General features: G+C 36.5%; 1 protein-coding gene across 1 annotated transcript in view; it reads left to right on the forward strand.

Annotated features, from left to right (window-relative positions):
- Positions 1-13,710, forward strand: part of LOC130178447 (uncharacterized) — a 30,123-nt gene that overhangs the window by 5,427 nt on the left and 10,986 nt on the right. Inside the window, exons 6-10 of the mRNA XM_056390684.1 lie at positions 54-159; positions 2,222-2,778; positions 4,089-4,292; positions 4,372-4,533; positions 8,897-9,051. Coding sequence (XP_056246659.1) covers positions 54-159; positions 2,222-2,778; positions 4,089-4,292; positions 4,372-4,533; positions 8,897-9,051 — 1,184 coding nt within the window. The remainder of the gene's footprint in view (positions 1-53; positions 160-2,221; positions 2,779-4,088; positions 4,293-4,371; positions 4,534-8,896; positions 9,052-13,710) is intronic.

Raw genomic sequence — 13,710 nt, forward strand, 5'->3', positions numbered from 1 at the left:
AGACAGATTTATGTAACAGAGTTTGAAGCCGCTAATCTGTCTGTGATTTACAGGCGCCTGGCTTCCTGGAGAAAAAGGAACGCTGCGACTACTTGAAGGCCAAATTAAGCCACATCAAAAACAGAATCCGAACGTTTGACCTGGAGACCGTGGCGAATAGTCAGACATGAAGACCACACAGAAACATCAGAGCTGTCAGAACAAATCAGCTGTTGCCTTTGTTGATTTAGTGTACACTTTAAAATGTTAACTCTGCAAATGATTGTATTTTTTCCCTTTTTTTTTTTTACAAAAACTTGAGTTGTGAAAATTTGTACAATAAAGTTGCTTTTTATTTACATTCAGTGTACACTGTTTATTATTTTCACTGCCATCTTGTGCTTCCTTTCTTTCTTTTGATAAATTCTTTTTGGTCCTACATTGACAGGTTTGGTTTAACTTATGCCTATTTTGTATTGTTATTTTCCTTACTATAATCTGTCTGTGCATCAGGATTGCAATTTAAGATCATTTTCATCTGCAAATGATTTTTCTCAGTTAAGGTCTATAAAATGTTCATCAGGTGACATCTTCAAGTTAATCAGTTTTTAATCAGATTTTGCTTGAAAAATAACTTGAATGATTGATGAATTTATTTTACATAGTAATTTTCTGATGATCCACCAATCAATTAATCAGCTGATTGTTTCAGTTCTGATTGAATTTATGTGTGTATGCAGCTGCTTATATACAAATATTAATATTTATATTGTTATTGCTGTTGGACATTTTGAGGGTTGATGGTGTTGACTATACCATGAAACTATAGATCATCATTTACATATCCTATTATAAATTAATGATAAATAGTTCCAGTCTGTGGCATTGTGTGTAGGTGGACTGCACCTCCCCATCTGATGTATATTTATTATGTAGACTTTGCTCTTGAATTTGAACCTGGCTGTCGCCTGCAGCCTATAAAGCGTCTATCAGAGCGTGTGGAGCAGCAGGTGAGCAGCAGGTGAACTGTGTCCCCGCTGAGACACTCGGCCACTCCGCAGGGTCCACGGTGAGTCAGGCGGCTCCACGCGTTTCATTTACGGGTTTTTTTTTTTCAGGAGAAGGTATCCAACATAGAAAATGACGAAGTTTACGACCGTCGATGACGTGTAAAGCGAGGACTGTTAAAGAGGAGACTCGAGTGAGGCGGCTGAGCTGGAGTAGACGTTTTCTATAGTGTCTGAGTAAGTTGTTTTATATGTTCTTATGGATTGATTTTGGAGTGTTTGCTTTCATATGTGTTCACTTGTCTGACCTGTTGACTGTTTAGAGACTTTCAAGCAACAATAATGGAGTTTAAAAGCAAGAAGAAAGGACTTACACGTTTATGGCCATTTTCAAATAAAGTGGTCAGATCTTACACTTTGGGTGGAAAGAGGGCAGCAGCTTTTTATTCTTAGTTTGTTTTCACATATAGAAAAAATATGAACTAACCGAGAGAGTGAGCATACATTAAAAAAAATTGATAAGTTAAATTAAGGTATGTAGTTGATCAAAGGTACAAACAGCTCTTCCACGCCTGACTGGGCTTCATTTGTAGCTTCCCAGTGCTCTCCCTCAGTGGGCTGACACTCAGCATGTGCACACAGGAAACACACTGTAGATGCAGCAGGGGGGGGGGGGGGGGGGCTTCTCTGGTTCTCCCCTGCAGTAAACACCACGCATGGCTGCCCCAGCTCGCCTCTTATCTGCTGTCTGTCTGAATTATTGAAGCCTGTTGGGTTGAGTTCCTCTGGAGTGATGAAGTGTGGGTCAGCGATACTGGACAGAGGGTTCAGAGACGGGCTGAGGTGAACGAAGGGCAGAGACGCTCACAACTAAAACTGACTTACATCAAACTGACAAAATTTTTCTTTTTCTTTTTTTCCACCTCTTTTGATGTTTGTGTATTTATTGTCTTAACTGTTGTGTGTTTGTTGAATTGTTGGTTGTTTTTCTGTTTTCTTGTGTTTTCATGCTTATTTGTATTGTTTGTTAGGACCCCCTCAAAAACGAGATGATACATCTCAAGGGGTTTAACCCAAAACTTGTATCAAAAGTCTTTGTCACATCCGAATTTTGAGAACACACATTTGGCACTTTGTAAATGCCAATATTAAGTGATGTGGTGATATTACAGCATGTAACAAGGATATTGCTTTTACCATGAATTACTATAATATATAATTTCTTCCTCTTCCAGGTGAAACTGCAGTAACGTCCACCATGTATGATAGCCCCCCTGTGTACAGCCCGCCTTACAGCACCACCTCCCAAAGCTTCTATCCGCCGAGGAGCGTCCATTCCCCTCAGAGCCAGTATGTGCCCTACACCTACAATGTCCCTCCAGACTCCTACTACGTGGAGGAGAAGCCTCAACACTTCTACCGCTGGTTCTCTCCTCCTGGTTTTGTCAAGGTTTTCCAGGGAACCACTGTGCTCATGTGTTTCCTCATCTTCGCTTGCGTGGCTTCAACCTTGGTGTGGGACATGAACGGATTTGGGTACGGTGGTTACGGTGTTGGGGCCACAGGGAGTGTCGCAGGGACGGGGTCAGGATATTATGGAGGCAGCTACGGCTATGGCAGCTCCTACATGACGCCACAGTCTGCCAAGTCGGCTATGATCTCCATGGCAGCCATCAACTTTTTGGTTTCACTGGGCTTCCTGGTGGGGAGTTTCTCACGTTCCCGGATGATGAGGGGATGCAGGTTTTACCTGACTGTGTTCATCTGTAATATCATCTTAGCTGTGCTTCAGGTGAGTCTGCCTCATACAGCATACATGTGAAAGTCTCCATTCAGATGGTCTTACACTATCATCGGTAAAATAACAATTTCCGCCACTTACCAGACTTTCAACAGCACACAGGTTGTTCATGTAGATGGAAATAATGCTTGTGTAATACTTAGTAATGAGAGGAAGGTAAGATGTTCCCAGTGTTTCTAGTTTCTAGAGTCTTATTCTTTACTCAAAACACCATTGCATTCTGGTCTATTGAGTCCAATCTCTGCCCCCTCTATAATGAATTTCACTGTGCATGATTGTTTTGCTTTGTATGATTATAATAGAAAACTGTGACTCTGGTAAATAAGACTCAAAAAGCTGTTCTGAATCAAGTATACAGACCAGCAAACCAAAACTGACGTGGACTTAAAGCTGCATAGAGTCTGCAGTCGATTATAAGATCAAGCTGTTCCAGTGAGGAAGTCATTTCATAAAGTGTTAAGAGCTTTAAACCTACAAGAAATACTTTTTTGTCCACGGGTGAGCAGCAGAAACAAGCTGTGAACACAACACTGACATAGCAAACTTGTTCGCAAACAGTTGCCTATTTACACTTTCAGCTCATACCGAGCAACATTAATATTCATGTGGAATGGTGTTCCTGGTCTTCTGATGAATGTATGTCCAATATTCACTCTCCATTTAGTGTTTGGTTTCCGCTATGTTCATTAGCTAGTCGCTGAATGACTGTTTCTCTGGTGCTGGGCAGGAAGCGTATAGTTGATTTCCAGAGCTTCTCACTGAAAACAGCTGCCTGCTGCAGCTGAAAATGACTCAGCTGTAAAGTTGTGGGTTGTAAAACCAAAACAAAGAGCTGAAAGATAAAACATTGTGGAGCTGAGGAGATCTGCAGACTCAGATGATAATTCTGTGTGAGTTCATTACTACAAGTGAACCCTTTCACATATATATATATATATATCTGCTTTAAAGATCCGATGAAATGGGTTAATGAACTTCAGGTTCAGTCAGAAAACTCAAAATGACTTGATCTCAAACCCAACTTTCGGCCAATCCTGTCAACTCTTAACTGTATCACATTGCTTGACCCATCACTCGGCTACTGTACTTCTGTACATCACAGAGACCTAATGGCACTATTCATGAGACCTTTAAAGTTCAGACATCACACTTAACTTGGTAAGAAAGGCAGACAAAGGTTAAAACTGACTGGTGAGGTGGGGTCATGAATTGTATCTGCTACACTTGATGTGTTACAGTAATGTTGTGTGAAAATTCTCAAATCAAATCAATAGTGTGATTGAACCTTCCTCTCTTTTTAGGGCATCATCGACATTATCTTTGTGATTGGGGTGAACCCAATGTCTCAGAGCTCACAGAGCATGCTGTACAACCCCATGCTGATGATGTGTCAGAACATCCAGGGTAGCCCCAGCCTCAGCGGCAGCGTGGGGGCTGGTTTTCCGGGGGGGTTCCCCATGTACAATCAATACCTGCACCACTACTGCTACATGGACCCTGAGGAGGTTAGTTGGATTATCCTATTTTATTCTAATCTTATGTGTTCTCCTCCATTCTGATCTATAATTTACTTTCTTTCCTCAGGCGGTAGCGTTAGTGTTGGGTCTGATGGTGGTGCTGGCTCTGTCCCTGTCTGCTTACTACGCCTACAAGACCCGCAGCAAGATTTGGCGCCACGGCAAAGCTAACATCTACTGGGATGAGCAGCTGGTCAGGCCATCAGAGGGGCAAGACGTGCAGGACTGGGTTTGTGACTGTCTCTTCATTATTTACTTCCTCATGTGGTGTTTCTTACAGAGGATGGATGGGAATGGTTGTGTAATGAATCATTTGGGATGAATTAATGAGCATTTTACTAGGAAATCAGTTGACCCAAAGTTTACACTACTGACACATCGGTAAAAGACTTGGAAGGAGTTATTTCTGCGTTATTTCCAGGCAGATAACGAAACAAAAGCCAGAGCGGCATCACTGCTTACAATCTCATGTTTGTTTTTTTCTGCTTTCCAGCAAGTATGACGTCTCAGGGCCGATATAAACACCACGGTACGATTCTCATGTCATGCTGGTGCCCGTTTCACCAGCTCACATTACCTGCTGTTGTTGACACAGAGAACGTTACTGTTTATCTTCGGCACACCCAGGTTTCACTCTAACTGATCATTAACCTCACCAGTGATAACAGTTGCACAGAGACCATGTGAGCAGCATTGCAGGAAAAAGGTCAGAAGACTCTTTCAAAGTGATTCACCTCATGGTTACGTCTGAAGTTTCAGCTTGTTTCAACAGATGTTATCACACACACATTTCCTGTACACAGTCATAATCATATATGTTTATAAAGGATGGTCAAGTCTGCTGGAAATGACTCACTGGCTCTTAACCAAAGAAGAAACAGTTGCTAATAAAAGAAATAAGCACTGTTCGATGAAACCAGCATAGAAATTCATGTAGGAGATTCAATTTAAGAAAGCCACTGAAAAATCATTTAGTTGTCAGTTTTTCAGTCGAGCATTTGCTTACAAAATCAGATATCTGAACAGAGATCCATATGATAATAATAATAATAATAATAATAATAATAATAATAACAATGATAATAATAATAAACTTTATTTATGTTGCACTTCTTAACAAAGTTACAAACTGCTTTACGAACGAAATACAACCAGATAGATAAAATGAAAATAAGAACATGAAATAAAACATACACATAAAATAATAAATAGGACTAATATAATAATCAGTATAAGTAATAACAATAAGTATAAATAACAACCTATGTCAAACATGTCAAACAGATCCACGCAGGTTTGTAACACACTGTAGAGAGTCATTAACAGACTCTCATCAGATTCAGCTGTACTTGGCAAAAATTATACCTGCTCAATATCAGCAAGTTAACATTATTACTGTGATCATGTTAGCACGCTCACATTAGCATTCAGCTCAAAGCACCACTGTGCCTATAAGTGTAGCCTCACAAAGACAGCTGTTAGCACAGCTGCAGACTCTCAGACCCTTTTTTGGCACTTTTCTCAATATAATTATCCAAAAACATCAGTAAAGTGCATAATACACCTAAACGCAGTGCAGCACATTCGCAGTCGTCTCTATATTTGAATTTATCAGGCAATTTTTCAATTTCATCCTTGATGAAGGGTGGTGTAGTAGTTATACCTACATACATACAGAGTATCCAGATTAGGGTCTCAATATTGCTGGGGGACCTTTACTTTTTTTTTTTTACCACTGTGGTCATGTTGTAATCCAAGTATGTGGTCATGATTTGTCTTAGATAAGATACTGTTGCATACAGCACACAGTAAATCACGGATATGTATTTGCCATAGCGATTTATACACATTTGTGAGAGTATATTACATTAACTATCATTTAGGACTGAAAAATTATTTGGGGAAAATGGGAAAGTAACACAACTATAGCAACAGATTACAGCCTCAGAAAACGGTGGGAGTGGGTCAAAGTGAAAGAAAATCCGTCTTAAAAACAAACTGCTCCATGTTGAGATGCTTCAGATTACCCATGTTTATATTTTTCTGTTGAGCAGCCTGTGAATAATGACTTTTCTCTACAGGAAAATAACATCTTTGGTTGTATGATTAAACTACATATGTTAATGTTGACAAACTGTTATTCTGTCAATGGATATAGGTGTACAAAGTATCCAACTTTGCTGGAAATAAACTATCACTTTAAATTGGACCCCCAGTTTTGGAACCACTGTCCCAGAGCATCAGTGGCCCAGCATTTAGCAGGTACTCCTGGTTGTAGGGCCCTGTGAAAGCTGTGCTGTTTGTACTTCCCAGCGGTGGCCTCATGTGGTACTTAGTGGTGATTAATCTACTAGAGTAGCAGTGTACTATGAATGTATCATGTCCACCATGACTCATTATGGTAAGGGAAGAAACATATTCAGTCAGTTTATCCAGCGAGGCCTTGGCCTACATACTGCCTGTCACCGCAAGTGTGTGTGTCGCTTCATCAAGATGCAGGCCCTATTCTGGAGCACTCCCGTATTGCAGTGAAGATGCTTGCCTTGCAGGGAGGCATATATAATGTATGTGGCATGTATAATGTATAAAAAGGGTTGAGTTGCCTCTGTGTTGCTGTGTGAATCATGGTGGCGCTAAATGATTCAGTCTGCGAAGGGGCTTCTACACGCGGCTGCAGATTAGACTCCTGGCAAAGAATTAATTTCCCTGTGTTTTGTGCCACGTTTTCATTTAACACAAGTGGAAACTGTGTTAATGGAGAGAAGAATGTAGGATAATTGGATTCAAAGCAAACACTGCATTATTTTTTTGAAAATTCTATGTTGCCTGCATTGAATAGCATGTCTCAATTCATATTTATCAACATGAGCAACTCCCCCGAAGTCAAACAGGATAACAGAACTAAGACTACAAACATGAAGTGATGAGGTGGCATATGTGTAGCTCCTCCAAAGAGAATACATATCTCAAGAGAGGGTATGGAAAGACACAGAGAAATATTTAGAGGGAATATGGATTCATTTTATGTTGCAGAACATAAAAAAAGGCTGAATTGAGTCAAACCGGGGATCGCAGGAAAAAATATTAATGGTAGGAGTTCATAATAAACTCCTTTTCATATCACTGTAAATTGAATACCTTTGGCTTTTCTGGACAATTTTAACATCACTTTGGGATCCAGCACATTGAGATACACATTTGTGATATATTTGTATCTCATATATACGCAATTCTATGTTTCCTTTAAATATTGACTGGATTAGTCCATGGTCAAAACAGTCATTAGCTGCAGCCATAAAACTGTTAAGACATGAAACCATGAAATCAAACTCCAGATTTCCTTCTCTCAGCTCTCTGAATAATTTTAGCTTTGGTGTTACTGTAAAAAAAACTGACTGGTCTGAACAGCACAGCAATTAATAACACTTGAATCTGACAAAGCTGCGCCCGTCACAGCATTTTTCTACTGCAGCGGATCAGATTCCCTGCAGTTTCTGGGAATTTCTTTGCATAGTGGATCATCCTCTGACTGCACATTCATGAGATCTGTTTCACATGCTGCTTTTTCCAGACACTCAGCATCAGCTCAGTAGATCCTCATCCTTTGTGACTACACTCGCATCCGGAAATAGGTCGAAGACTAGAAGTCATTAATGATGCATTATACAGTATGGCAGTAAATTACATGAGGCATAATGCAGTTACTCTGTATCTTTTAAGGGTGTTTTTTTTGGCTATGCATCTCTTTTTATAATGTAATATTCATTTTTCCCACTTCCTGTCACTGTTTAGGGCTGTAACATTAATTGTGTAGTAGTGTTGTACCTAAGGTGTTCAATTCTGTGTTTGATAAGCACACTGCTGTTTACCTGACGGGTTAGAAAGATGGAACAGCAGAAATGTTTGTTCCACTGATTTCACTCCTGTATCATTCTTTCTCAGTGTGCTCACAATGATACAGACACACACTCTTGCACTGGTAACATGCATTTCATGTTGGACACAGTTCAGAAAATTGCTTTTGTGTGTTTCCTTCCAACTGATTGGCTCTGATGGTCGTTGAAAGAAAGTATTTGAGGTGAGACACTGATCATCTTGGAAACCTGGAGGATGATAGATGTTAGAGCTGCTTTTCATTTTACTGCAGTGTGTCACACTGTGGCCAAGGCTACTGTGTATGTGTGTGTGTGTTTGTGTATGTGTGTGTCTGTCCTTGTATCTGTGTGACTACATTCATACATGTCTGGCAGCCTCTCTCATCAGAGTGTTTTCAGCACATTTTGCTCTCCAGTTTGCTGCCCAGAAAAGGTTCTTTCTTTCAAGCATAAATAATGTGTTTGACTCCTCCTCAGTATTTACTTGTGATGTTAAATGTGGCATTATGTTTGAGAATACTGACTTACAGATCACTTCATTTGTATTTTCTATTATTGTGGATTTTCTGTCTTGTGTAACTCCATATAAACAGAATCAAATGACCTGCTCTCTCATTTAAAAATTCAATTTTGAAAAACAGAATTCCTCATCCAGAAACCACCAACCTCAACAATAAATAACAGGATTCTGATTCCAATTTCTTGACATTGTCTCAGGTGAACCATGTCGGAGAGGTGCGCAGCACACAGCAGGCGCCAACTGTTGTTTTATCAGAGAGAGCAGCACCTGACCTCAGGGCGGAGAACAGTGTGGTCTCCTACGGCAACGGAACAGTCAGCATCCACAGCGAGGGATATTATAAAAGCAAAAGGTGAGTAATGGTCACAGCTGATGAACACAACTGAATGATCTGTGCCAAGGGCATAGGTTTGGGCTCAACACTGGTAGTGACGCAACAACCCCACAAACCCTCCAAAACAAAGAGATCCAAACAGTTTATTAACATATAAGATCTGAATTTAGATTCAAGAATACCCATATGCAAATGTAATATATGTACATGTGTTGAATGTCCATATGTGAAATATATGTACATATGAAGTAAAATGTATTTAAAGTATCGCCTAAAGATTACAGATGAAACTTGTTAGAAATTGGAAAAAAGATTGACACATTAATATATCTGTTTGCATTATAGACATATACATGAATGTATATCAATCCCACAGCCTGACAGTATATGTTAATATTATATATGTAAATATATAAAAGATAGAAATGTATGTTTAAAATTAATTAGAAATTATTATTAAGGCATGAAAAAGTCATAGTATAGTAAGGCATAAAATAAGTCATATTATAGTAAGGCAAAAAGTCATGAAATGTCATCAAAATGTCATGATATAATAAGGCATAAAATGTCATGAAAACATCATACTATAGAAAGGCATAATATTTCATTAAAAACGTCCAAAAACAACACAGTATATAGTAAGGCATAAAATGTCAAAAAAATGTCATACTATAGTAGGGCATGAAAATTTGAAAAAACGTCACAGTATACCACAGTGTAAAATGTCATTACAACATCATAGTATAGTAAGGCATAAAAATGTCAAAAAACATCATAGTATAGTAAGGCATGAAAACGTCAAAAAACATCATACTATAGTAAGGCATGAAAAAAAATTTTGAAAAAACTTCACAGTATAGCACAGTGTAAAATGTCATTAAAACATCATACTATAGTAAGGCGTAAAAATGTCAAAAAAACATCATAGTACAATAAGGCACAAAAACATCAAAAAACTTCATACTATAGTAAAGCATGAAAACGTGAAAAACGTCATAGTATAGTAAGGCATGAAAACGTCAAAAAACGACACAGTATATAATAAAGCATAAAATGTCTAAAAAATGTCATACTATAGTAGGGCATAAAAATTTGAAAAAACGTCACAGTATAGTAAGGCATAAAGACGTCAAAAAAGGTCATAGTATAGTAAGGCATAAAGACGTCAAAAAAGGTCATAGTATAGTAAGGCGTAAAATGTCATACTATAGTAGGGCATAATAATTTGAAAAAATGTCATAGTATAGTAAGGCATAAAATGTCTGAAAATGTCATAGTATAGTAAGGCATAAAAACGTCAATAATCATCATAGTATAGTGAGGCATAAAAATGTCAAAAAACGTCACAGTATAGCAAGGTGTAAAATATCATTAAAACATCATAGTATAGTAAGGCATAAAAACGTAAAAAAACGTCATGGTATAGTAAGGCATGAAAACGTGAAAAAATGTCATACTATATATAGTAAGACATAAAAACGTCAAAAAACATCATAGTATAATATGGCATAATAATTTGAAAAAACATCATAGTATAGTAAGGCATGAAAACGTCCAAAAACGTCATAATAAGGCATAACATTTTTTAAAAAGTCATAGTATAGCAAGGTGTAAAATGTCATTAAAACATCATAGTATAGTAAGGCATAAAAATTTGAAAAAAGTCATATTACAGTAAGGCATAAAAATTTGAAAAAACGTCATGGTATAGTAAGGCATGAAAACGTGAATAAACGTCATAGTACACTAAGACTTGAAAACGTCCAAAAATGTCACAGTATATATACTAAGGCCTAAAAATTTGAAAAAAAAAAGTAATAGTACAGTAAGGCATAAAAACGTGAAAAAACGACACAGTATAGTAAGGCATGAAAACGTGAATGAACATCATACTATATACAGTAAGGCATGAAAACGTCCGAAAACGTCATAGTATAGTATGGCATAATAATTTGAAAAAACATCATAGTATAGTAAGGCATAAAAATGTGTAAAAACGTCACAGAATAGTAAGTCATGAAAACGCGAAAAAACGTCATAGTATAGTAAGGTATAAAAACGTCAAAAAACATCATAACATAGTAAGGCATGAAAACGTCCAAAAACGTCATACTATAGTAGGGCGTGAAAATGTCAAAAAACATCACAAAGTTAGGCATAAAATGTCTAAAAACGTCATAGTACAGTAACGCATAAAAACGTGAAAACACGTCACAGTATATATAGTAAGGCCTAAAAATTTGAAAAAAGTCATAATACAGTAAGGCATAAAAACGTGAAAAAACGTCATAGTATAGTAAGGCATAAAATGTCTAAAAACGTCATATTATAGTAAGGTATAAAAACGTGAAAAAACGTCATAGTTTAATAAGGCATTAACGTCAAAACACATCATAGTATAGTAGGGCATAATAATTTGAAAAAACATCATAGTATAGTAAGGCATAAAACGTCAAAAAACGTCATAATATAATAAGGCATAAAATTTGAAAAAACGTCACAGTAAAGTAAGGCATAAAAACGTTAAAAAACGTCACAGTATAGTAAGGCATAAAAATGTCAAAAAACGTCACAGTATAGCAAGGTGTAAAATGTCATTAAAACATCATAGTATAGTAAGGCATAAAAATTTGAAAAAAGTCATATTACAGTAAGGCATAAAAATGTGAAAAAACGTCATGGTATAGTAAGGCATGAAAACGTGAATAAACGTCATACTGTGTATAGTAAGGCATAAAAACGTCAAAAAACATCACACTATAGTAAGGCATAAAAATGTCAAAAAACGTCATAGTACACTAAGACTTGAAAACGTCCAAAAATGTCACAGTATATATACTAAGGCCTAAAAATTTGAAAAAAAAAAGTAATAGTACAGTAAGACATAAAAACGTGAAAAAACGACACAGCATAGTAAGGCATGAAAACGTGAATAAACATCATACTATATACAGTAAGGCATGAAAACGTCCGAAAACGTCATAGTATAGTATGGCATAATAATGTGAAAAAACATCATAGTATAGTAAGGCATAAAAACGTGAAAAAACATCATAGTACAGTAAGGCATTAACATCAAAAAACGTAATAGTATAGTAAGGCATAAAAATGTGTAAAAACCTCACAGTATAGTAAGGCATAAAAATGTGAAAAAACGTCACAGTAAAGTAAGGCATAAAAATGTGTAAAAACGTCACAGTATAGTAAGGCATGAAAACGTGAAAAAACGTTACAGTATAGTAAGTAATAAAAATGTGAAAAAAGTTCATAGTACAGTAAGGCTTGAAAACGTCCAAAAACGTCACAGTATATATAGTAAGGCCTAAAAATTTGAAAAAACGTCATAGTATAGTAAGGCATGAAAACGTGATAAAACGTCATAGTATAGTAAGGCATAAAAACGTCAAAAAACGTCATAGTACATTAAGGCATAAAACGTGAAAAAAAGTCATAGTTTAATAAGGCATTAACGTCAAAACACATCATAGTATAGTAGGGCATAATAATTTGAAAAAACATCATAGTATAGTAAGGCATAAAACGTCAAAAAACGTCATAATATAATAAGGCATAAAATTTGAAAAAACATCACAGTAAAGTAAGGCATAAAAACGTTAAAAAACGTCACAGTATAGTTAGGCATAAAAACGTAAAAAAACGTTACAGTATAGTAAGGCATAAAAACGTGAAAAAACATCAAAGCACAGTAAGGCATAAAACATCAAAAAACGTCATAGTATAGTAAGGCATAAAAATGTGAAAAAACGTCATAGTATAGTAAGGCATAAAAACGTGAAAAAACGTCATAGTATAGTAAGGCACTAACGTCAAAAAACGTCATGGTATAGTGAGGTATAAAAACGTGAAAAAACGTCACAGTATAATAAGGCATAAAACGTGAAAAAACGTCATAGTAAGGCATAAAACGTGTAAAAACGTCACAGTAAAGTAAGGCATAAAACGTGAAAAAACGTCACAGTATAGTAAGGCATAAAACGTGAAAAAACGACATAGTACAGTAAGGCATAAAAACGCGAAAAAACGTCATAGTATAGTAAGGTATAAAAACGTGAAAAAACGTCACAGTATAGTAAGGCATAAAAATGTCAAAAAACGTCACAGTATAGCAAGGTGTAAAATGTCATTAAAACATCATAGTATAGTAAGGCATAAAAATTTGAAAAAAGTCATATTACAGTAAGGCATAAAAATGTGAAAAAACGTCATAGTATAGTAAGGCATGAAAACGTGAATAAACGTCATACTGTGTATAGTAAGGCATAAAACGTCAAAAAACATCACACTATAGTAAGGCATAAAAATGTCAAAAAACGTCATAGTACACTAAGACTTGAAAACGTCCAAAAATGTCACAGTATATATACTAAGGCCTAAAAATTTGAAAAAAAAAAGTAATAGTACAGTAAGACATAAAAACGTGAAAAAACGACACAGCATAGTAAGGCATGAAAACATGAAAATAAACATCATACTATATACAGTAAGGCATGAAAACGTCCGAAAACGTCATAGTATAGTATGGCATAATAATTTGAAAAAACATCATAGTATAGTAAGGCATAAAATTTGAAAAAACGTCACAGTAAAGTAAGGGCTAAAAATTTGAAAAAACGTCATAGTATAGTAAGGCATGAAAACGTGAAAAAACGTCATAGT

The sequence above is a fragment of the Seriola aureovittata genome, chromosome 12 (assembly GCF_021018895.1).
Source record: "Seriola aureovittata isolate HTS-2021-v1 ecotype China chromosome 12, ASM2101889v1, whole genome shotgun sequence".
Lineage (NCBI taxonomy): Eukaryota > Metazoa > Chordata > Actinopteri > Carangiformes > Carangidae > Seriola > Seriola aureovittata.